This window comes from Callionymus lyra, chromosome 3 (assembly GCF_982586985.1).
Source record: "Callionymus lyra chromosome 3, fCalLyr1.hap1.1, whole genome shotgun sequence".
Classification (NCBI taxonomy): domain Eukaryota; kingdom Metazoa; phylum Chordata; class Actinopteri; order Syngnathiformes; family Callionymidae; genus Callionymus; species Callionymus lyra.
Genome location: NC_141820.1, coordinates 14,526,618 through 14,551,476, shown reverse-complemented (window position 1 = coordinate 14,551,476; position 24,859 = coordinate 14,526,618). Strand labels below are relative to the sequence as shown.

At 39.9% G+C, this 24,859-nt stretch overlaps 1 protein-coding gene across 1 annotated transcript; it reads left to right on the top strand.

Moving 5' to 3' along the window:
* Positions 1-4,354: 4,354 nt before the first annotated feature.
* Positions 4,355-24,560, top strand: igf1 (insulin-like growth factor 1). Its single transcript, XM_087786544.1, has 5 exons — positions 4,355-4,806; positions 5,654-5,813; positions 17,862-18,118; positions 18,805-18,840; positions 20,626-24,560. The coding sequence occupies exons 1-5, from the start codon at positions 4,759-4,761 to the stop codon at positions 20,683-20,685; spliced, it is 561 nt and encodes a 186-aa protein (XP_087642670.1). The 5' UTR covers positions 4,355-4,758; the 3' UTR covers positions 20,686-24,560.
* The last annotated feature ends 299 nt before the right edge of the window (positions 24,561-24,859 follow it).

Below are 24,859 nucleotides of genomic sequence, written 5' to 3'. Positions count from 1 at the left end.
CAGGCCAGAGAAATAATGGGCAAAAATTCTTAGAAAAAGGTCTATACTCTCTGAGTACTTTTTTTTTAGTAAGGACACAGAAGTTTAAGGACCTTTCTGATGTAGTTCTGTTTCTTAACACAAGGATCAATTAAAATAATAATAATAATAATAATCTCTATTTATATAGCGCCTTTCTAGACCAATATGTTTAAACAAGTCGGTATAAAAAAGAAGTTTGTGTTTTGATTTTGAGCTACAGCTTGAATAGTAGTTAGTTCTGAAGTCCTTCAACCGACCATGAAAAAAAGAAACACCTGCTTCGTGTTGCTCTGACTCGGTCTCTGCAGGAATTAACGTTATCTCTGTTTCTGCCTCCGCTAAAGGTCGCTCCTGTCGAGATCGCCAAAATAATCCGAAAACGAATCCGTCGCAGACATAGCGAGTAAAAGGAAACGCCGAGGACGGAGTCGATGGCGGTAAAAAAAACGGTCAGAGAGCGTCCCTCAACAACAAGCGGATACCGAGAAATATCGAGCGGCAGAAACGGTTGCAGATTGTTGGAACGCTTCAGCCCGCAATGTGAGTTTCCTAAGAAACTGGAGTTACAAGAAGATCGTGGCGGTTTGCCATATGACTAACATTTCAGCAGAACCCTTACTTTGCAACATCCTTCTGCTTTCAAAGTCGACGGGACCCATTGAGAGACACACACACCAAAGACCCACACACACACACATACACACACACACACACACACACACACACACACACACTCGAGAGAGAGAGAGCAACATAAAGAAACCACAGTCGCTTGAAATGGAGACGCGTCTGTATATTTTAGTGGAACCGATGAACGGAGGAGATCAAATAAAACGGGCGGCACTGAGGTTGAAAAACTAATCAGAAGAATCACTCTTGTAATCAAGTGTGTGTGTGTGTGTGTGTGTCCTCGGATGAACCCGTTGACGCGTCCGCCGCCCCTCTCATCTCGGTAGAAGAAGAAGACTCTAAACCCCCCTCCCTGGACCACACCGAGTCCTAGTCCTGCTGCAGGTTCACCTCCCTTCTTCCACTGTAGTCGACCATCTTTTTTTCTAGTGTCCATCATCCAGTCGACTGAATGCATCCTCAAAATGTGTAAAAACAACACCCCCCCTCCTCACCCCCCCACCACCACCACTCCAGTCAATGAGTTCACCAAGCCCAATGTGTCCTTTTCGGGGTGGGGGGGTCTTGAAGGGAAGAATAAAGAGGAAGAGAAACCTGGCAGCGAGTGGGTATTGAGCGACTGGCTGGGCATTAGATACAGCCAAACCCCGAGGGGGAAGGTCGACCTCCTCCTCCTCCTCCTCCTCCTCCTCCTTCCCCTCCTTTTCGCTCGACCCGTCGGGTCGCCGGCGCTGCCAAACCACGGTGATACCAACCGGGTTTTTTTTCAAAGCATTCACCACGCAAAGGAATGTTGATTCTTTAAGAGGCGGCAAAAAAAAAAAAAAAATCTTAGATGGATTGACCGAGAGAGGGGTTTTTTTTTTTTTTTTGTACCGGCCCGAGAGCCCGGCCGGCGTCAACTGATCTGTTGATAACAGGGTCATGCTCTGAAAGCTGCTTTGTGCCTCAGATCAGAGCGTCATCATCATCTTCATCGTCTGGTGCCGCTCGCTGACATATCGCCAACATCTGTAAAGATTGAGGTCACAGATTTGAAAAAAAGTTTCGGAGTCCCTTTAGAAAACATACGTGTGACCCGGTGTCACGCCGGGGACATTTTCTGTCGAGCTTTTGACCTACTTTTTTTTTTTTTTACAACATTTACTGATCCGTGGTTCCTTTTCGGACCCGTCGCGTCTCTTCGTCCCCCGACATGCAGGGAGACCGTCCGGGCTCTATGTTTGACTGGTTAAGTGATGGGCTCAGGGCCCCTGCTGGGAAGAATAAGCCCCCGCTGTCTTTTTTGGTGGCCGCCGTTTGTCGCCTCTTTTGTTCCTATGGTGGCACTAAAGGGACCGCGGCTATCGAGTTAGCATAATATGTCACTCCGCTGGTGTTGAAACAGGATGCAGATTTAATCAAATCTCACGGGAAAAGGAGTCGGTAATTTGGGATGGAGGAGCCAGCAATGGTGTTAGATTGTCAGATTTGAACATATTACACACGTGAACAACATGTTTCGATGGGAGTTAGCGTGATGGCATGAGATCCAATGACTGATTTACAGGGACGTTGGTGTATTAGCTGCACCTGCATCCTTAAATAATCATGTGTGGCTACACTGGAATTTTCTATAGAAATCCAGATCAGAAGATTGACAACTTCGTCATCATGTAATAATAAAAAAAAAAGAAGGTGAGTTGAGTTAATTTGTCGATAAACAGACCAAAAAAATGGCCAAAGTTATTATTAAGATCAATATGATCCATATTTGAGCAGCATGGTGGTGCTGTCTCCCAGCAAAAAAAAAAGGTTCTAGGTTTGATTCCAGCTTGAGGCAACACTTTAAATGAACTGAAATGTTGTATGGCTAAGATAAAGATGTAGGCTTTTCATTCATTCATATTGTAAAGATGGTCTTTTAACAGAGTCACCCTGGCCAACCAGGGACGTACAGATGGACCACCACCCTCGTACGGATGTTTTTGGAACCATGCTTTTGGACTGTGGGAGTAAACCGGAGTGCTCAGAGAAACCCTCACAACTCAAACTATCAGGTGACAAACATAGTTTTAAACGTTCGGTTGTCTCTGAGTCAAGGGGACCCGAAAACAAATGTATTGGAGTTATCCCTGGTGTTGTCTCTGGGCCAAGGTGACCCAAAAACAAATGTATTTGAGATATCCCTTGTGTTGTCTCTGGGTCAAGGTGACCCGGAAACAAATGTATTGGAGTTAAACATTGTGTTGTCTCTTGGTCAAGGTGACCCGAAAACAAATGTATTGGAGTTATTCCTTCTGTTGTCTCTTGGTCAAGGTGACCCGAAAACAAATGTATTGTAGTTATCCCTTGTGTTGTCTCTCGGTCAAGGTAACCCGAAAACAAATGTATTTGAGTTATCCCTTGTGTTGTCTCTGGGTCAAGGTGACCCGGAAACAAATGTATTGTAGTTATCCCTTGTGTTGTCTCTCGGTCAAGGTAACCCGAAAACAAATGTATTGGAGTGATCCCTAGTGTTGTCTCTGGGTCAAGGTGACCCGAAAACAAATGTATTGGAGTTATCCCTTGTGTTGTCTCTGGGCCAAGGTGACCCAAAAACAAATGTATTTGAGTTGTTCCTTGTGTTGTCTCTGGGTCAAGGTGACCCGAAAACAAATGTATTGGAGTTATACCTTGTGTTGTCTCTTGGTCAAGGTGACCCGAAAACAAATGTATTGGAGTTATCCCTTCTGTTGTCTCTTGGTCAAGGTGACCCGAAAACAAATGTATTGGAGTTATCCCTTGTGTTGTCTCTGGGCCAAGGTGACCCAAAAACAAATGTATTTGAGTTGTTCCTTGTGTTGTCTCTGGGTCAAGGTGACCCGAAAACAAATGTATTGGAGTTATACCTTGTGTTGTCTCTGGGTCAAGGTGACCCAAAAACAAATGTATTTGAAATGTCTCTTGTGTGGTCCCTGGCTTCCATAAATACTTATGCAGTGGTGGAGGTCGTTCACAACACAGGGGATATTTCTAATACATTTGTTTTCGGGTAGCCTTGACCCTGAGATAACACAAGGAATACCTTAAATACATTTGTTTTTGGGTCACCTTGACCCAGTGATAACACAAGGAATACCTTAAATACATTTGTTTTGGGTCACCTTGACCCTGAGATAACACAAGGAATACCTTAAATACATTTGTTTTTGGGTCACCTTGACCCAGTGATAACACAAGGAATACCTTAAATACATTTGTTTTGGGTCACCTTGACCCTGAGATAACACAAGGGTTAAAAAAGAAAAAGTCACCCAAACACTGGACATTACAATTAAGAATAGGGCGGGAAAATACTCCCCTGCTGGCCTCAATTGGCCCGCCGCCCATGAGTACACTCTAAACCAAGAGATCTCGCTGTTTATTGTTTTTATTAATAATGTGATGTTTTTTAAATGTTTTAACAGCGACATATTTAAAAAGCTTCTGCCTTATCTTGATCAATTATTTCTTATTATTAATGTACGCAGAAAAAAGGAATTATCATCATATCTATTTTTGAATAAAAACTGGACGACGCAGGTTTTTATTTGATTTATTTAAACCGTCTGTTGGGTAACCTTGTGCCACATTACGCAGCAGCTCAGCCTTATATCACTCCAGCTCGTCTTTATATCTTCATGAGATTTGTGCGCATGAATAGTGCGATCACTTCCCAACCTCCCTTTTTTTTTTCTCCCACCCTCCCTCCCTCCCTTGATCTCAACTACTAACCAAGTCTTACAGAGATCAAAATTCAATCCCGTTCTGAGAAGAAGAAAAAAAGAGAAAGAAATGACGTTATATGAATATGTGCCCAAAATCCTTAATGAATAACTTAGGACGAGTAGGAGGCAAATGCTGCCCCAGCTGTTTCCTGTTGAAAATGTCTGTGTAATGTAGATAAATGTGAGGGATTTTCTCTCTAAATCCGTCTCCTGTTCGCTAAATCTCACTTCTCCAAAACGAGCCTGCGCAATGGAACAAAGTGGGAATATTGAGATGTGACATTGCCTGCATCTCATCCGCTTTTTTTTCTGCCCCGTTTTTTAATGACTTCAAACAAGTTCATTTTCGCCGGGTTTTGTCTTGCGGAGACCCGTGGGGATGTCTAGCGCCTGCTCCTTCCAGTGGCATTTATGTGATGTCCTCAAGGTAAACTTACCTGCTTTTTTAATATCACCTTTTTTTTTCTTGCGTACGCACCACTGACTTCTTGCTGCATGTTCCACCGCTTCATTTTCCGACCACTTTCACTCACTTTTTGCGCTCGTTTATTCTGCACGTGTAGGCGATTTTTCTCCTCTTTTTTTTTTTTTAAAAAAAAGGAGAAAAATCATCTTGTCCTTCTGCTGCTTCGGTGAACTTTTTGTCTTATGTTCTCCGAGTGCATGGGATGCTTCTATCAGTGCAACTTTCATTCCTGCTGAGTGCGCTTTCTTGCTGCAGGTTTAAACCTCAACATGAAGCATTTACGGGCGCAGCGGTCAGGGTGGGTTTTCTGCTGTGGATTTTTTTTTTAATGCCCCTGTTTATTCTCTTTTTTATTGTGTTGCGCCTTGTCCGGGCGGATGTCTCTTCTGCCTGACTTTCAGCCGTTTTAAAAGTCATTTTCGTCGCTTGATCGCCATGTATTTGCCGTGCGTAATAACGCGCTCGGTTATGGATTTTTTTGGCGCAAGATCCACGGCGAACGCTGGTTATGGATATTTTTTAGGGAGTTTTTATTGCACAGAATAAGAGATGTTTTAAGCAAGTACGGGTGGGCGGGGGGAGGAAGGGGATGATGGAGCGTTTTGGAAGCGCAGTTACGCACAAGGAGCGTCAAAAAAAAAAAAAAAAGCTCCTTTAACTACTTATTTTTTGGGGGTGAAACTTTTCAAATACTCAATGCTTTGACTGTTGGAGGTCAACCATCATCCATCAGTTTGATATATATTTCCACCTGCTCGGAGGCTCCTGTCTGATGATGCTCCGTGTGCTTTTTGTCCCCCGTGCGCAGAGTGCAATGTGCTGTATCTCCTGTAGCCACACCCTCTCACTGCTGCTGTGCGTCCTCACCCTGACTCCGACAGCAACAGGGGCCGGACCAGAGACCCTGTGCGGGGCGGAGCTGGTCGACACGCTGCAGTTTGTGTGTGGAGAGAGAGGCTTTTATTTCAGTAAGTGCACCTTTTTATTTATTCATAACGGTTGGTTGTATCTGTCCCAGAACTATCCACCTCCAGGCAGGCTCATAAATAAAACAGCAGCCGGTTTGACATCTAGTCTTGACTGGGTTTTTCTTTTTTTTTTTCTTCTCTTTCTTTCGCCCTTCATTCATTCTCTTTGGCACGTTTGTCTCCTTTTTATTGCCAAAACCTAAATGAAATATGGATTATAGATTCACACATGATGGCAATATGCAGTTTTTGTCCACAAGGGGCGTGAAGTTTTGCTGTTTTTGTTCAGAAATGGCTTTCAATTTTGATCAATTTTATGGTGTCAACTGTTGCAAATTCACCTTACAGCAAAGATGTATAAATGACCATCATGGGTTCTATGCCAAGAGTTCACAGGACAGCAAAGCACAATATTTGATCATATCCTAGATTAATTCAAAGTTATAATTTATTATAAATGATTTGATCAATTACAATATCTCTTATAAATCTATATATATGTCTAACAAACAAGTCGCTATAGGTGCACAGATTGACCCCTGTTCTACCCCATTTTTATTTAGCAATGAAGAGCAAATTAATTTGGATTTATTCTTCATGGATTAAATACACTGTCCTTTAGCTATCTAACTTTCTATCACATTTACCCTTACTGGCTTTTTGTTTAAACTGTGTTGTTCCTCAATGCATTCATACGATTGGTTAATCACCTTTTGACAGTGTAATCCAGAAATGTGTCTCTTGTATCAGTGTCATGATGGTTTGTGAAGTATGATAATACATGGATACACTATAAGTATCATTTTTACACAGTGAATTAAATATATATATGAAATATTTTTCACATAAAACAAGTGAATTCATTAAGCCACCTGTCAAAACATAGGTGCTGAAGTTAAACAACTCTCTCCCAATGACTTGCACAACCTTTTTTTGGAAATAGTGTTGATTATTTGCCCGAATGGCAATGCAGACATTTAGTTTTGATGAATGATTTCTATTATTGTTTTTGTGTATAAATCAGAAAAGCACAGAGATAGCACATTCCTCTGCAAACGTTATCCTTTAAAATGTATTAAAAAAACAAAATGAAAGCTTTGTATTGTTGCAAATACAAATATATTCATGGGAAGTACTCAATAGAACCTCAGTTATCATTTTTATTAAAACATTTTTTGGACAGACATTGAATTTGAAGAAAAAAGGATTTTTCGATTGAATAAAAAAATGGTCTAAACAGGATCCCTGTGGAACCCCACATTTTTTATTTGACTTTCTGTATGTAAGTGTGAACAGAGTTTCTGCTCTGGCAAACATAAAAACTATTATCTTTGATCAAGCAAGAAAAGGACAACTTTGCAGTTGTCCTAGGACTGACCCCTGTGGAACCCCTTTTCTGAGAGGCAGGTAGTTTTGGCGGCTCAACTCTGCGATTCCTGTTGAGTGATTCAATAAGTGGGAATATCAGCACATGCACAACTATGATGATGAGCTTCACAGCTCAATGAAATACAGAGTAATAATGCACTTTTAAGGCGAATCACGGATTTGTCCTGAAGGGAAAAGGATTTAAGCGGAATTTGGCTGACTATCTCTTCTGAAAGAGGAAGGGGAGAAAGTAAATGTTGCAGTGCAGCCCGCTCTTTTTTTTTTTTTCCAGAAAGGGGAAAGCTACCCAAAGAAAACCCTTGACCAAGCATGCAGGATTTAAATCTCTGAATTTTCCATGAAAGGGACGACCAAGCCAAAACTGAGCAGGATATATGGCGGTAGGAGACCAGATCGTCGAGCCATACATTGAGCTTAAATGTGACATCCCATATTCTTACTCTTTGCACACACAAAAAAAACAATCAGTTATTAATGGTTTGGTATTTCACCAAAGCTATGATGGATTTTCCACATGTGGTTGAGTTTATTAGCTCCCAATTTCTCAGTTGAGAGGAACAATATCTAATATTTCTGCGTGGAGTTTACATCAAATATATTTGCATTGTTTTCCCATAAACATCTAAATTTTAACCGACTGAATAAATATTTTTTCATCTGTACCTCAACCCCTTGATAACATTTTGTTGGTTTTGTTACGGGTTAAAAGGGCGATTTCACTCTTTGAAAGGCTCTTCTGTTTCACTGCTCACTTTAGTTCAGTTTGGGTTTTAAAGTTGCATTATGAGGAAATTAAAATGAAAATATTTGGCTTTCAGGTCGTGACGTAAAGCTTTCGACACAACAGGGCATTTGAGCAGTTAAGAGGCCATTTGTCAAGATTAGGATCAGAGCTATTTCCAGGACATTTTGTCCGACTTTCATGGGTATTTCCATTCTTTGACACACTTTTGTATGAGAACCAGAGAAGTGATGGATCAGCAACTTTTGTCCTGAATGTCTTGTTTGTTGAGTTCAATGTAGCAACATTCTCAAAATTCTCAAATTGATCATCGTCGTTAAAAAAAACCCCTCCAATTATCTGATAATCTCTTGTAATGATTCATTCACTGCATCTTTTCAATTAATGACAACAACAATCTTTAGTCTGTTCTATTTGATATCCCAATCTTTGTTCATTAAACTTTATTTTCTTCTCTCCTCAATCAATTCTTAGATATTTCTGTCGTGTGGTTTAAAAAATATCATGTTAAGATTGCGTGTCAAACTAGATTAAACTAAGGTATGGAAGTAAATGTGTGCCACCAGACTTTGAATATGTATTACACTGAGTTAATTTGCATTGAAACAATGTTTTCATTGAATTGTTTGAACTGTATATTTTGTATGTTGAATTGAATTCTTTTTAGGGTTTTTCAAATTCTATATCAATATATATGTCAAAGTACAGATTGGAATCCAGTAGGATCTGGAATCCTACTAGTAGAGATTGGAATTCCAACCTGTACCAGTACAGACTGAACTGGGATCTGAATATTGGAATTCCAATCTGTCCTAGGAGGATTCCAGATTCTACTAGTGAATTCAAATCTCTACTAGGAGAGATTGGAACCCTACTACTGTATTGGGATCTGAATATTGGAATTCCAATCTGTCCTAGGAGGATTCCAGATTCTACTAGTGAATTCAAATCTCTACTAGGAGAGATTGGAACCCTACTACTGTATTGGGATCTGAATATTGGAATTCCAATCTGTCCTAGGAGGATTCCAGATTCTACTAGTGAATTCAAATCTCTACTAGGAGAGATTGGAACCCTACTACTGTATTGGGATCTGAATATTGGAATTCCAATCTGTCCTAGGAAAAATGGGAATTCTACCAGGAAAATCTCCAATGGGGATTTTGATGTAATCAAACCCTAACCCATATCAATATTAAGATCCCAGTTCAGTAGCAGGATTCCAATCTGTACTAGTAGGATTCCAGATCCTACTGGATTCCAATCTGTACTGCGACATTTAAATTAAATATCAAAAGTTCACTCTTACGTCCTTTCAAAGGGGACACAATGTGCGACATGACCCCGAAACAAAATGATATTCCCCCAAAAATATAGTGTTAATATAATATTAAATAATCACCTTTTAACAGCGACTCCACCTTAAAGTACTTATGACCTTTCATTGAATTCCCTTTCTTCAAGTTTTTCGCTTTCGTTTCCAGGTCTATTGTGAACTTTTCTTAAGACATATCTCTTGAGTGAGGAAGGTGATCCCAGACTAGACCAGCTTGTTAATTCTAAAAGTGCCGGTTCAATTCCTCATTAAAAGTCTTAAGGTCTTCCCTTAGGTACCAGATATGATCCATCCATCATTTGCCCTAAACTCTAAAAGCAGTGGCAGCAGTCGTTGGATCTTCTTCTGAGTCACATTTTCCAGCTCTTCCTTGGGGAATTCCATGCCAGACCTGGGTCAGATGGAAAATGTAATCCCTGCAGAATTCTCTGGGTATGCCCATTGATTCTTTGAAGGCACATTTATGACGACTCCTTTTTTCAAATTTCTATGGGAAAGTGAGCTCTAATGCTCTTCTGAGGGTCAACTTGCTTTGAATCAGGACTGGACAGTAGCATTTCCAGTGGGGTCACATTTCCATAAATATAATTTCTTTATTTAATTATATATATGTTTTGATAATTTAAACAAATTGGGGAAAATAAGTGAACATCGTGGTTTGTGTTATAGTAAATATTACATATTTTTGAAGACCTTTAAAAATAAAATTGCATATTTAAATAATGATAAATAACCAGAAAAAGGAAATCACTTTAACTGTGTCCTTAAATAGTTTGCTAATTGTCAGCACTTGTTTGATCATAAATATTTCTGTCAACTGGACTTCAATTAAGACTTTGTGAACCAATAGCAGGACTTTATATTTGAATTGAATTTGTTATATTGATCCGCCAAAGAGGTTTTTGTCAGAGTTTTCCATCCGTCTGTCAGCAAATTAGTTCGGATATCAAGAAATCTTCATGGGAAAAGGTGATTACATTTTGGTGGTGTTCTGAATTGCCATCTGGATCCACAGATGTTTTGAAGATTTATCATTCTTTGCACAGCAGGAGCACATTTCAAGGCTGAATAAAATGGAGGACACACTGGTATTATATGATCCACTGAGGTCATTGGTCTAGACATAATTTCGCACTACAGAGAGTGATGAATCTTCAAAAGACTTGTGGATCCAGGTGGAAATTGAGAAATTTAATCATTCCTTCTTTGTCCCATTATCAAGATTTTCAAAGGTGTCCCGGGTTAATGGCTATGTACAAAAGCAACACTTGTTCTAGTTCAATTCATAGCCAAAAAAATGTTTTTCAAATTGTCAACTGAGGTTTCAATCCGTCAAAATTTAGTGAACATAGCAGCTGATTCCTTCCCTTTTCGCTGCCTCATTCCTTCACATCCTTCTTATCCAGAAAACATAATTTTAAGTATTTGGCATATTCGTCAAAAGCCCTGTTGGAGAAGCACCAAGTCACTGCGAGTCTTGCTCCTCCAGATGCTGTTGGCAACACCTGCATTCCGTGAAGTGGTCAAGATCTGCCTGATCAGCAGTCACTGGTCTTTGGCTTGCTTTGGCAAACGTACACAAGTGTGTAGGTTGACTTTTCCTCAAAAACGGTTTCTTAGACGGAGAGAAAGAGTCGAGAGATCCGCTTCATAGATGCTCGTAAACTTTCATATATCAGCGTGAAGCTTTTGTTAAACGCTCCCCTAAAGTGGTTGCAGATGCAACCTTCAAGTCGACAGTCCATCAGAGATTGGATGATGTGAGAGCACGATGAAGTATTGGCCACCGATGTTGATAGTTTTACTGCCGCTTTTATAAATGTGTCTCGCCGTTTAACATACGTGTCTGTGTTTAACTGACAGCGCTGAACGGAAGCCAACATAACTGCTGGATCCACATGCAAGAGAACGGGAACAGACCCCTCGGCGGTCGAGGGGGAATGTATTTGTCTTTCCTGCGTTGCCTTACATATAGCCGTCACATTTCAGAGCTCCGGCCATTTATCATCGGCACGGGTTTTTTTTTTTTTTTTTTTTTAGAACACAAACACTCCATCGGTTCTCTGAAGAGACGATTAGTTTGGTGGAAAATATGCCTTCTCTCATCTTCCTCATCAATCCTTCCCCTCCTCTCGACGTTCGGACGGCACGTGCACTTGTGGCTTTTTTCTCGGTTGAACGATTCGGTTTTGTCATCTATGAGACATTAGCAGTAGTTTGGCACCGGAACATTTTGCTCCGTTCGCTGAACTTTCCCCATCTACCTATGGTCGTGTTGAACTTGGCAGCGGGCTGATTGATAATGTGCGCCGAAGCCTCATGTTGCGGCTGCGGCGACCGCTGCCAGTACACCTTACGGATGTAACATGTATTCAAGACCTCATCTTTCCGAGCCCCGAACGAAATACTAAAGAGTCGGTGGAAATTTAACGGGGGTGGTTGTGGGGTGGGAGGCGGTGTAGTGAAACAAACTGCGGTTTAAGAAACAGAAACAATCCACAAACTGCAGTCAGTTTTTCCAATTATTAGCCTGACCTAAAAATCCTCAGTTGTCTTTGCAATGCTTTTTTGCCGTTGGCCGTTAATTGTGCGATCTGAGGAGGAAGTACAAAACGTACGAACCGTCCCTTGATAATTACTCCCTGATTTATTTGCGAGCCAAATGAGAGCGTAAGAGATAAAAATAGGTCGTAGATGAGTGAAGTTCGTTGTTCTTGTTTGTTCTTTTCACTTTTCATTCAAAGCTATTAAGGCTGTAAGGAGCGTGCGTGTGTGCATGTGCGTGCACTCTCACATGCGCAAACACTCACATAGTAAGGCCTTGGCCCTTAGCAGCAGGGGATTATGTGGATTACAGGATGATCAGGGCACCCTCCTCCTCCTCCTCCTCCAGCCCGAGTTTAACAGTGGACCTGAACACACAGTGAATGGCTCTGAGAACTGAAGAAAGACCTCCTGTGTCTTTTCCATTGCTGAGAAAAAGGTGTCATTTTTCCCATTTGGACCCGAACTAAAAACCTCCAACTGCTCTGTGAATCATGGCTCAGTAGAACAAAGGGCCGCCTCATAAAAAGACAAGCAGATGTACTCTAAGTTAACAACTGTGCTGTAAGTGAGAGCGGAAACCGACGGAACCGCAATTCCCAATTTCATTATCTGTTTTAGACATCGTCCATACAGGAATCTCTCTACCGCCTTTTTTTATATGTGTTATTGGTGGCTGCTTCTTTTTTAATGACCTTTTGTGCTATCTTATGTTTTAAGAGCTTTTTACTGTGTTAGCGTTCGTCTTGTTGGGGGTTCTTAGAGTATGGGGTATCAGATACCCTGATAAAGGCGGTCTGTTCTCTGTAGTTTTCAGACCTGTGTCAATATAACCGGTTGTAAATCAGATTTGTTTCCAGTCTGTGTTGGACTCCCTTTGTCATCTATTCTTTCAAAACTGTTTATAAATAGTCCATGTTAATCATTATATGCTTTTCTTTGCGTTATTACTTCTGATCTATGTTCTTTATATTTTACCTTTGTCATTCCTTGCACTTTGTTCTTCTTATTTGATGTTGTTCTTCTTCTTGTTCTTATGAAACTATCGCCTGCTGTGAACTGGAAACCCAATTTTCAAAGAGATCTCCAGAGGGAGTAAAAAGTCTATCTATCCCAAATGTAAGTCCATGGTTCTCATTCAGGTGCCATCTACTGGTTGGGGACGAGGTCCTGCCCCTAGTGGTACCTAAAAAGAGTTTGGCCAAAAGGCAAAGCTCTCTGTATAAAGGTCGATCTACGTCCTTATCCTCAGTTGTGGTCACCAAGAGTGGGTAGTGAAGTTCGTGGGCACATTGGGCATTATGAGTTTTCTCCGCAGGGTGGCTGGGATAGATAATCGGAAATATATGATATTTGAAAGAACAAGGCTTTTGGGAGTAAATTCGTTTTTTATTTTCTTTGTCCAGTTCTGCTGAAATATAGATAGTCTCGTATCTCTTGGATAGACAATGTTTGTTGTTAAAAAAAAACGTCATGTTTGTCTTTCCTAAAGGCTCCTACGAACGGTCAGTGGGATACATTTTGCAGACACAACATTTTTAATAGTCAAGTTCAAAACCTTTCTAAATGTTTCATGTATTCATATTTTGACCCGACTAGAATGGCCACAAATTTGCAAAGGACTCTGGGATTCAGGACATTTTTTAAGAGTACATTTTAAACTACAAATAACCTGATGTACATTTAAAAAGTTGCTTTGATGTGAAGTAACACTATAGTTGTGCAAGAATTTAGAACCAAAAAAGGAAAATAAGTCCCTTTAACCTTTCTGCACATGCATGACTCTTGAACTCTAAGCATTCTAAAATAAGGGTTTGGAACCGCGGACTATAATTTTGAGCATCTTCTGCATCTAGATGTGGTTATGGCAAATCCTTTATAACCATTTATCAAGTTGTTCTGGTTTTTTGTCTGCTTCCAATATTGTGACTTTCAAATACTGAACAAATGCTCTGGCTTTCTTATACTTGACTAGTCAAGGTGGCTCAGGAACAACCGACCGAAACACAGGTTTAAAATCAAGGGTGATTTTGACCTGATAGTGGTTTAACCTTTTTAAAGGTTGCCAATGCAGCAGACAAAAAACAGGATTTACTCTGGTTGACAGATATAAAAGATATATACATATGTAAATATCTGATTCTGAATCTATGATAGATCCACTCCGTAATCCAGTGGTAAGTGACAAAGTGGCAGCACTTTAACATCTAGATCAACACTTCAGTGTCCCAGTACACTGACCGAAGGAAATCATTATTTCCGCCATAAACCTTTTTGTGGAACCAGAGATATAGAGGTAGTTTCCAAAGATTTAACGGCGTTCTACTCTCTGTCGAGCTATAAACTCTTTGACACTTTGCAGGAAGAGCCGAACGGCGCACTGACTCCAAGAATCCACTGGTTTTTAATGACCGTGACCGAGCCGTAAAACTCAGAAACCTTGGATTGCCACTATGGAATGGGGAAATCCAGCTATTCCTCTCCGGTCCATCTCCTTGGAGGAATGAGCACCATGTGACCAATCCAACCAAAATTAAGCAGCAATCTGAGGGCACAAGTTCTAGAAACTTGGTACTGGCGAGGAACCTCTTTTTTAGGGAGGGGGGCGTGAAAAGGTCATGGATGTCTGCCACTTTTATCCATTCATAATATTTTAAAAACACACAGTCATTGCTCGTTTTTATGATGGATGTGGCCATAGAAGGTGATCGTACCACAAGCATCTGTAGCCAAAACAAACGTAGCAACACATTTGCTATTGCAGGCAAATACCTGCCAAGGTATTAAATACTGCTGGCAAACATACTGTCAACTCACACTCACCTGTGATGACACTGCTGTGTATTATACTTCGTCTACACTTTTAAAAACCGAGACCTAAAGTTCAATCTGATTCCAAGCAGGAAACCTAAAGCCTCTTTAGCTCACCAAATATCGCTTCTTCGTAACAGCTCAGTATCCACTGGATGCATTTTCACCATAGTCCTGCGTCGGCCCTCTATGGTAAATATGCAAGGCTTTCATTCACAGCTGGCTCAAAACTGCATTATTCAACTGGACCAAAGATTTTTGCGAACAGTATTTTGCTAACTGACTTACAGATCGAGACAGAATCGCATCAGGTGCATATTGGAAAAACTCTTAACATTCCACCTGAGTTTTTGAAGTCTTTCCTAAATAATGTATTTTTTGTTTGTGCTAAAATCTGAAGAACAACAAAGTGGCAACACACACGGACGCAACTGAACCACAAGGCAATGTAATACAAATGAATAATTCCGTTTAAGTCACTTGAAATACTGCTTTACAATATATTGATCCTAAATCTACTAGCACAGAAAACTCCTTTGACCGACCAGAGTAACATTCATCTGAGATACCACCTTCGAACGATAGGAACCTTATAACATATGCTCTATTATAAAACAGTTTTTTATCATTTAGTACAGACGACAAATTAAGAATTTGTCACAGCGTTTTGATGACATAACAGTTAGCTCTTTTGCCTAGCAACCCAATCTGATTCCATTAGAGACTGGACAGGATCCATTTAACGCTCTGGCGATTCTTTATCTGCTAAGAAAACTATACTATCTACACGAATTGGGCCATTTTTTGTCAGAGTGAACAGGTCATGTGACTTGTCACATCATATTCTGAAGTTTATTGCCAAAAAATATCTTGAGGATATAATCTTTTGCGATTTATATAGATTTATCAGCTGAAGAACTTTTGTTTTTGGATGGTCAATTGACAATTGAGGTGTATAAAGTTGTTTAGATTTAATTTTTTTTACTCTTCCTGATCCCTGTTGATTTTTCAAGAGACATTCACATCTAGCAGTTGGTGTGAGGGAAGCTTGTTAAGCCATGTTTGACAACATTAACTACTAAAAACCCTTTGTTTATACGGGATTACAGTCGTTATCCACGGAATTGAAGCATTTAAACCTTACAGAGCTTTCAGACCTGATTATCATATGCATGTTTGTCTCTACGACTGGTGCCAGCTGATTTTCCTCTCCCTTCCAGCTGCTTGTACGTGGTGTTGCATGCTATTTTCAGAGCCGCGGATGGTAATTGGTCGGGGTTTTATTTGGATGGATTCAAAAATGGGGCAAGTGACAGAGGCATGGCCCCTTGCTTGGCTCCCAGTGGTCCATTATATAATCTGCCTCAACAGTTTTTCATCAGGTGTAGCTGGCCTGGATGAGAGTTGCTTCATATTCTTTGGAAATACAAACTGATGCCAGGCAAATGCATTTTGCAATATAATAAGTCAAAATAACAGACATTTCCCAGGTTATTATCTTCACTGACTTCCCTCAAACACTTGAGTTTGGAAGTAAGAGATCTGGGTGAATCCAGTTCTTCAGCGCCCTAAATAATGCAGGTGCACTGTGTATTTTTAGCACCTGCTGTGAAGCAAAGCTTTCATATCGTTTGCTTCTTTTTCACGGCGCTCATTCACACCCCTATTAGCCTCCTCGCTTCTCCGGGTGTCCGAGCCGAGAGATGCTTCGGAAGGACCGCTGCTCTCCGTCCAAGACAACATTGTCAGGACAAGGCAGACAAAGAGCAGAAGTTAATGTACTTTGTCAGCACTGGCCGGCTTCTGAGCCAAGAGCTATTAACTCTGAGAGGGAAAGGCATTTCCTTCTTGTAAATGCCATATTAAATTATTATTGTTTCATTTGCTAACAGGGAAAAGCCCATCAGTATTCTATTACATCAAGTGAGCGGGGAGTTGTAAATGGGGGTCTTTTCCCCCCCGAAAGGTCAACAAACAAGACCATATTGTAAGAAGGATGTTGATGTTATTGTAATGTGATGTCATTTCCTCTTGGATTTCTACGGTTTATCAATCTAATTAGAAAATGCAAGGTGATAATAAGTAAATTAAGGAAGAAAATAATAATACCATAACCATGCATACTCTGCTGTGATTGGTCGAACATCAAGGTTTGTCAACGCGTGTCATTAATGCTGGAAGCCTCCATCTCAAAGGGACTCATTGTGTAAACAAAGCAGGGTGTGATTACAGCTGGCTGGAGGAGGAGTGAAGCCATTATTACGTCTTAATGGACTCCGCTCTCGTAACCCCTCGTTCGCCCAGATTTCAGACGGGGGAGAACTTTTAACTTCAAAACATGGTCATGATGAGGGACTTACTGCATCTGGGAGAGGAAGATTTCAACCTTTGAAACATTGTGATGTACACTTAAAAGTTTAGCCAATCCCAATGAGCAAGCATTTGGCGAAGAATGTCTTCCTTTTACCATGCAGAAACCTCGAGCAAAACCGGACTCGTGCGAACCGGCTCGTAGGGCTGAAATAACTCTTCCTCAACCATCACAACATATTCATCTTGCTTTACATGGATTATTACTTCAATAAGGCATTTTTATCTTTGCATCACACAATCACTTCCAATTGCTATGTAGGACTTCCATCATTTTGGAAAAAAGGGAAAAATATTTAGATTGATTTCAGGTTTTTTTTCTGTATTTGTTCCCACATTATGTTTTTCCCTATTTTTTCTGTGTTTCTTTTCTTTCTTTGTGATGAAAATGCTTCATGAATCTCTGAATTTTCCTCTGGATAACTAAGCTAACAATCCTTAAAGTTCAACTAATGTTAATACCCAACTCTCCTGACTTGCATATTTCAAATATCAGATGAAGTAAGTCTCTCATCATCACCATGTTTTGAACATATTAATTTATGAAGTTCTCCCCCGTCTGAAATCTCAGCGAACGAGAGGTTACGAGAGCGGAGTCCATTATGACCTAATAATGGCTTCACTCCACCTCCAGCCAGCTGTAATCAGCTTTGTTTATACCACAAGTACCTTTGATGTGGAGACTTTTCGGATTGATGACACGCAGTGACAAACCCCGATGTTTGATCAATCACGGCAGAGTGCGTGTGGTTATGGTAAACGAGATTTCATCTCCAGAAAAACTATGTGTTTTCAGTGGATTCAGTTGATTTAAGAGATGCTTAAATCGACACTTTCTGCTCTTCTCTGGACGCAGGTAAACCAACAGGCTATGGCCCTAATGCCAGACGGTCACGCGGCATTGTGGACGAGTGTTGCTTCCAAAGCTGCGAGCTGCGGCGCCTGGAGATGTACTGTGCACCTGCCAAGACTGGCAAGGCTGCCCGCTCTGTGCGTGCGCAGCGACACACCGATATGCCCCGAGCACCTAAGGTTAGTACCGCAGGGCACAAGGTGGACAAAGGCACAGAGCGTAGGACAGCACAGCAACCAGACAAGACAAAAAACAAGAAGGTGAGCAACTACATCGAGGTATTTACCAGGGGAATTTTGAACTATAAGAAACTTCTCATTTCACATACTTGCAAAGTTAGCTTAGCATGTTTGCATGAATGAAACCTTTTTTTCTGCCAATATTTGGTTGTAGATTATTTTCTTTACAGCCTCAGATCAGCCTGTAAATTGGGGCCCTTGATAAAATCAACTTGGCCCACAAACAATTTTACCAGTGCTGAATAATACTCAGGAAATTAAAGATGAGCTACTAAGCGTTGATGGAAATGACTTGTTTATTATTACAAATGCAACAGTTTAAACCAGATAAGGTTCTTAAGGATTTTTAAAAAACAAAACATGTCAAAGTTTTATTTTTCTTAAGAAAGCTTTTTTCATGATAAGATAGTTTTTAATGGTTCAAGGACAAGACTTTTGAAAGAACTATTGTCCCACATTTGTAGCAACCTTTTTTTTTTCTTCTAAATGTGCCTTCAAAAGTTGTTGGATCATTTTCCACGAATTGTAGGACAAAAAATAAATAAATAAACTGTGGCACAATTGTCTCTTAACCTTCATAAACATGTGTCATTTGATTGCACATATTTGATATTAATAAAAAAATGTTTATTGTTCATTTATCTAGATGAAATACTTTAGTAATATTAATCCGCCCCAACTTAAAATGCTTTATCTTCTTTCCACAGAGACCTTCAAATGGACATAGCCATTCAACTTTCAAGGTAAATGTGTTTGATGCTTCCTTAACTCTCTGAAATCTTCCCTTTTGTGGCCTAAGATTTTTAGAAAAAGACGACATCCGACTACACGGGTGTGATCCATTAATGATGTACTTGTATTTTTCTGTGTCTTCTAAAAGAAAAGGGGGAAAAAAGCCATTAGCGAGCGGTAGAACTAAGTGTTTTCTGTGGTAGATCCGATGGCGCTCCCCAGGCAGAATCCTCTCTCCTCCTGCTACTGTACATTATGTTCAACTGAAATAAAGGCATAGGAATCGTGTTAAAGGTTCCTTCTGCTACAGTTCTGGGCCTGCACAAGGATGAATCCTCTTTACTGGCTTTTGGACTCTCAAGGGTGGGATGGGATTCCGTGTTTCTTATCGCCGTCAAAGACAAAAGATAAGGATCGGGACATGGTAGCTATGGCAGGAGTCAGTTTTTAAGGAAAGACACAACTGTGAATGGAACTCCTTCTCGATTAAAGTCCGGTCTCCTCCGGAGGATTGTGTCCTTAAATAACTGGATAGTATTCATTAACACGTGCGTTCACGCTCAAGTCTAAAAATAAAATCAGATATTCAGCAAAACTACAAAGAATGGAACGAGTTAAAGGGAGCAGATAAAAGGCGATAAAGTGACCACGAAAAAGACAAGAACGCACAGGCTGCCAATCTGGTCTCCTCTGGGAGACTGTTTGATCCCTGCTGTCACGCTAGATTTCAAGGTAGACCCAAAAACACATACCAGGACAGCAGGAACAAAATAAAAATGTCTTTTAATGATCACGAACGGTGCTGGTGTGGAGTGTCGTCCAAAGAGCGGGGAATAGAGGAGGCTGTTTGGCAGGAAGGCAAGCAGGCGGAAGAGAGCAGGAACAGAAGGTCAGAAGGTGACGTCCAGAAACTGTGCAAATAAGGGGCCAATATAGGCCAAGCTAACGTCCACAACAAAACCATCCGTGGGATAACGTTCGGGCAAGTGTGAGGTCTTCTGGTGGCAAGTGTGCCAGTTATACGAAGGGGTGAATAAAGGAGCTGGAATTGAACCCACAACCCTTTTAGCTACGAGTCAACCCCTCTATAGTCAGAGGAAAAACCTTCTTTAAAGCATTTTTTACTATCTATCATGTGCTACTGAGACCTCGGCTCCTGCCAAGGTTTGAGTGATATCATCTGAAGTCTTCTAAAGAAACAGTGTCTTTGTAATAGTCAGAACATATAAGTGGTAAAGGGTGGTTTGTAAAAGTGCATCATAAATCAGGAGATCATCTTACTTTTTTGGAAAAATATATATTTAAAGTTGGATAAAAAATCAGAATTATTTTTATTGCCATTATTAGTGAATTAGGAATTTGTTTTGGTACATATGTGCAACATTAAACCTGAAAAAAACATAAATAAAATACAGTTTAAGTATTTACACATTACAAATGGAAAAAGTCAGTTACCATAACTTTTTTTTTTTTTTAACTTAACTTCTTAAAGAATAAAACGTAAACAATGTGGTTAAAAAAACAATTTGAAATATGTTTATATTTATTTATGACACTGAAATGTACATAATCCAAAAATCAAATGTTTTTGTGGTATCTCTTGTGTTGTCTCTTCGTGAAGGTGATCCAGAGACAACACAAGGGATACCTCAAACATTTGTTTTCAGGCCACTGGGTCACCTTGACACTAAGATAACACAAGAGTTAATAAAAAACCCAAACCTTGCATTTTTAGATTGAGCATCTATTGAAATCCTGAAAAACTAACTGAACACATGTTTTATTTGTCTCTGCAGGAAGTGCACCAAAAGAATTCAAGTCGTGGAAGTGCGGGGGGCAGAACTTACAGAATGTAGAGAAGAAGCAAATGGACAAATGCCCACCTGGAAGAGAGAAGGGAGTGGCCTTACCTGGTATACCCCTGTGGAATGGTTCAATGTAAATCTAAGAGGATGCAAACCGTGAAGAGAGTAACGTGGTGTTTATGGGGTTATTGATAGGTCTTGTGATTATTTATACACTGCACCATTCCATACTTGGGAGGAATACTTTGTTATGCATCAGACTAGATTAGCTGCTAAGACACGAACAAGAGCATACTATACCTCCATGTGTGAGCTGCAGCTTCCTCTGGCTCCAGGAAAAAAAAGTGGAATGACATCCGAGCTGAACTTACACCAATGGCTGCGGCGAAAATTGTAAGAACCGGTGTTTTCAAAAAAAAAAAAAATGTTTGGGATGTAGAATATTTTTACTCTGACTGAGTGGATTTATCTTGGCGTTTGGTAAAACAGGTTATTTGTCACATTTAACTTCTTTGATCTATGTTAAGAACTGACTATTTTACTATCTGTAAAAAAACAATTGTATTTGGATGGAAGAACAGGATGATCATTAGAAGATGTTTCGTTATTTTAACCGGAGATTCAAGGGTTGTGTTCACACCAAAAGGTAGTCGGTCAGTCTTCTAGGGAAGGGTTTAAAGTCAGTGGAAGGTCAAAATGGTGGATGAGAAAAGGCTGAATTGTAGCTCATTGGCTAATGTTTGGGAAAAGTCACCTTAAATTCTGGTCTCGGATTTGTGAACGCGCCTGGACTCGTAGACAGCTTTCTGACTCACAAACTTACTTCAGATGTCACCTGAAGCGCGTTGCTAGAAACAAAATGAATTTACGACCATTGCCGCCCCAAATACTTGGCATCTCCAGCTCGTATATTGTTAAAGCTCAACTAATGTGTTGAATTAAGTGTGTCTTAAATAGATCTTGGACCTTTATTGTATCATCAGTGTCTGTTTGAAAATGTGCTTAAGCCCCGCCCACTGAAACAGTTAGTTTTTCTGGAGATGAAATCTTGTTAACCACAACCACTCTGCTCTGATTGGTCAAACATCTAGGTTTGTTACCGCGTGTCATGAATCCCGGAAGTCTTCACCTCCAACGGACTCGTTGTATTAACAAAGCGGGGCGTGATTACAGCTGGCTGGAGGAGGAGTGAAGCCATTATTATGTCATAATGGACTCCGCTCTTGTAACCTCTTGTTCGCTGAGATTCCAGACGAACTTTATAAAGTAATACGTTCAGAACATGGTCATGATAGGGGTAATACTACATCTTGGAGAGGAAGATTCAACACGCAATAGAAACTATACATGAACTCGATGTCTTAATCAGTAGCTTTCAAAGCAGACGTCCGTTTGGTGTGAACACACATCAAGAATCAATCAAGCCAAGGATAGCAACTCTAACTTTAAGGGCTTCAAGTTCCCCTGTATTGGTAGTTCTTCCTGATCCAGCCTAAACTGAAAAACACTTCTACTACCATTAAATACCATTGAAAGAGATTGAAGGGATGGTGAGATTCAACGAGCCTCAGTGATTAGTCCAAAACATGGATTTTGACAGTTTATGGTGCTTTTTCTAATCGTCAGAACCAGGTCACAGTTCCACTCAAAGTACACTTGGCGAATGTTGGCGGAATAAGACAAATACCAACAACAATCAGGCAAAGGTTGTCTACATGAACATCACATGACACAGCTTTTGGCCAGGTTTTGTAAATAAGCAAGTCCAAAGGGATCAGTTTAAAAAAAAAAAAAAATCACCTTCAATAAATTTCACCCTTGATCCAGATTTTTCTGTTTATGAATTCTCCACATTGTTGATTTAATCACCGACAACAGAAGGACATGCTGGCGAGACGGCCTTTAGGGACAAACACAACGACGATACACAGTTTAATTTCAGCTCGGACACACAGTGTGAATGAAAGTTGTGCAACAGAGTAACGGTCAAGCACAAACACACACAACCACACGTCAATCTATTTCCAAGAAGTTCCCGAAATACTGGTTTATTCAAGCCTCTGTGCAAATTTACTGTCATTGTGCAGCACAAACAATTGGACACTTCTGCCTCCTCTGCCTGTGTATAATCGATCAATATTCCCATTTATGTTATCTATGCATTACAGTCTTTCGTTGTACAAGATGGTTTCATATAACAACCGTATTAAGAATCATATCCACTGTATAATGGTGCTATTTGTAGTTTGTTGTTTGCAAGAGATGGCCAAGACAAACAGATGGCATGGATTACATTGGAGATCTTTCCCTTTTGCACAGCCGTGTGGCCACCATTTGAATAGTGTTTTTATTTGTACGCTGTTTCGATAAGAAAGTTTAACAAGTAACTGTGTGAAATCTGTGAATGCATGGAGAGTTTAAAAAAAAAAAAATTGAAGATGATTTTGTGATCCCAAGAAGGCAAAATGCAATTTTTTCTACTGTTTTTAAATTATTTTCTAGATCTAAATCCCTCATGCCAAATAACTTGACAAAAGTACTGTGAACCCTTTCAGTTGTGTTGGTAATCGAGTGCTTTTGGTCGGTCCTGAGTCACCTGAGGAGTCATCAAAGTCATCCTAAAGACAGAATCCAACAATAATCCCAAAAATGAACAGTCAAAAAATGGTGCGATATGGTCACAGGGTTAAAGACTTTTGTCGTTGATTTGGAAATTTTACATCCGTGATCAAGGTATCCCATCATTTTACAGCTGAACGTGCCTGAAAAAAATACTTAGAACACATCAAATTGAATATCTTCAGCTTTTTTTTAAATTTAGGAATTTTGTTCGTCTTGAAAACTGGTAATTGCTCAAATATAACTTATAAAAATGTTTTCTTTGAAACTCAAAAACAATCCTCTAAACAAGCATATGAGATATGATGACTTATACTATAAGTAGGGGTGTCACGATACTTAATTTACAGAATCTGAAATTCAGTTAAACTAAAAATATACAAAGCTAGAATCAAAAAGTGTGAGACTATATATGGACACGTCTTAGACTGCTGCTCATGTTAGCCTTTTTTATAAGGCTATATTTTCGTAAACTGCCTAAACATGTCTTGTCTTTAACTTGGTTGCTGTTTATTAACATTGATAAGATGCTTTAATTTCTCTATTTTCATACTATGACGTAATTTTAGCCGCACTAAATAGGCTACTGCTGCTTTCATATTCAGAGTAGACTGTCCGCCTGAATATTTTATTTACACATTTTTGACTTTATCTTTGCACTATATATCGTCAAACCCCTACTTATAATTTTGTTATAAAGGAAGATATAAACACTAGGCTTACCAGTTTCAATGCATTCAGAAAAGTTTTGGTCTGTTTTTGGCACGGAAACTAATACAAGAATCCGATAAAGTACCTGAAATCCGACGTTTGCCAGCATGTACAGATTTCAGCTCGTTTTATCTGTCGTGTGATTTTAGTTCTTCAAACACCTTGAATAAACCAAAGAGTTTTCGAGAAAAAAAAAGATAAAAACAAAAGGAGAAACGCTAACTTTGTATTACTATGTCACGTCCGTCGCAGGATCGTAACCGATGTCGTCCACGTCTTTCACGTTGTTGTTTTTCGTTACGAGTGTCGTAGGGCGAGCCACACAAGCAATCTCACTTGTCATTTGATTTCAATCAGCTGCAAACCTTCAATCATCCTCTGGCTTATTATGATTTCTCTGTGTCACATGTGTTGAACTAAGAAAAAAAACAAAAAACTGGGTCGACTCATTGAGAAGTTCAGTGTTAAAAAATGTCAACTGTCTAATCACAGCACTGTTATCGATGGTGCTCCTTTTTTGCCTTCTGTAGGAAAAAAAAATACTGACAAACTGTTCACCATTCCTGCTGAATAAACCACTTGTCAACATCACAGAACTGGCTGGCGAGTTTCTATCTTGTGCATACATTTGCGAAACCCTCCGGGGAGGCATCATGTTGTAAAGACATTACCCACACCATTATGCAAGATCACAAATCTGCGAGGCTTTTTTTTTTTTTTTGACGGATTCAGACGCTATATAATTACAAAAAGTGGTGAGGTTTTTTTAATGCAAATGTGCAAAGACGGTTCAGATGAAGCTAACATTGATGCTTTATTCACAGTGAAATGGAGAGGACCGAGTATGCTTAATGTGAGAGTGATACTTCCTCATTTCTGCCAAGGAAAACAGAGC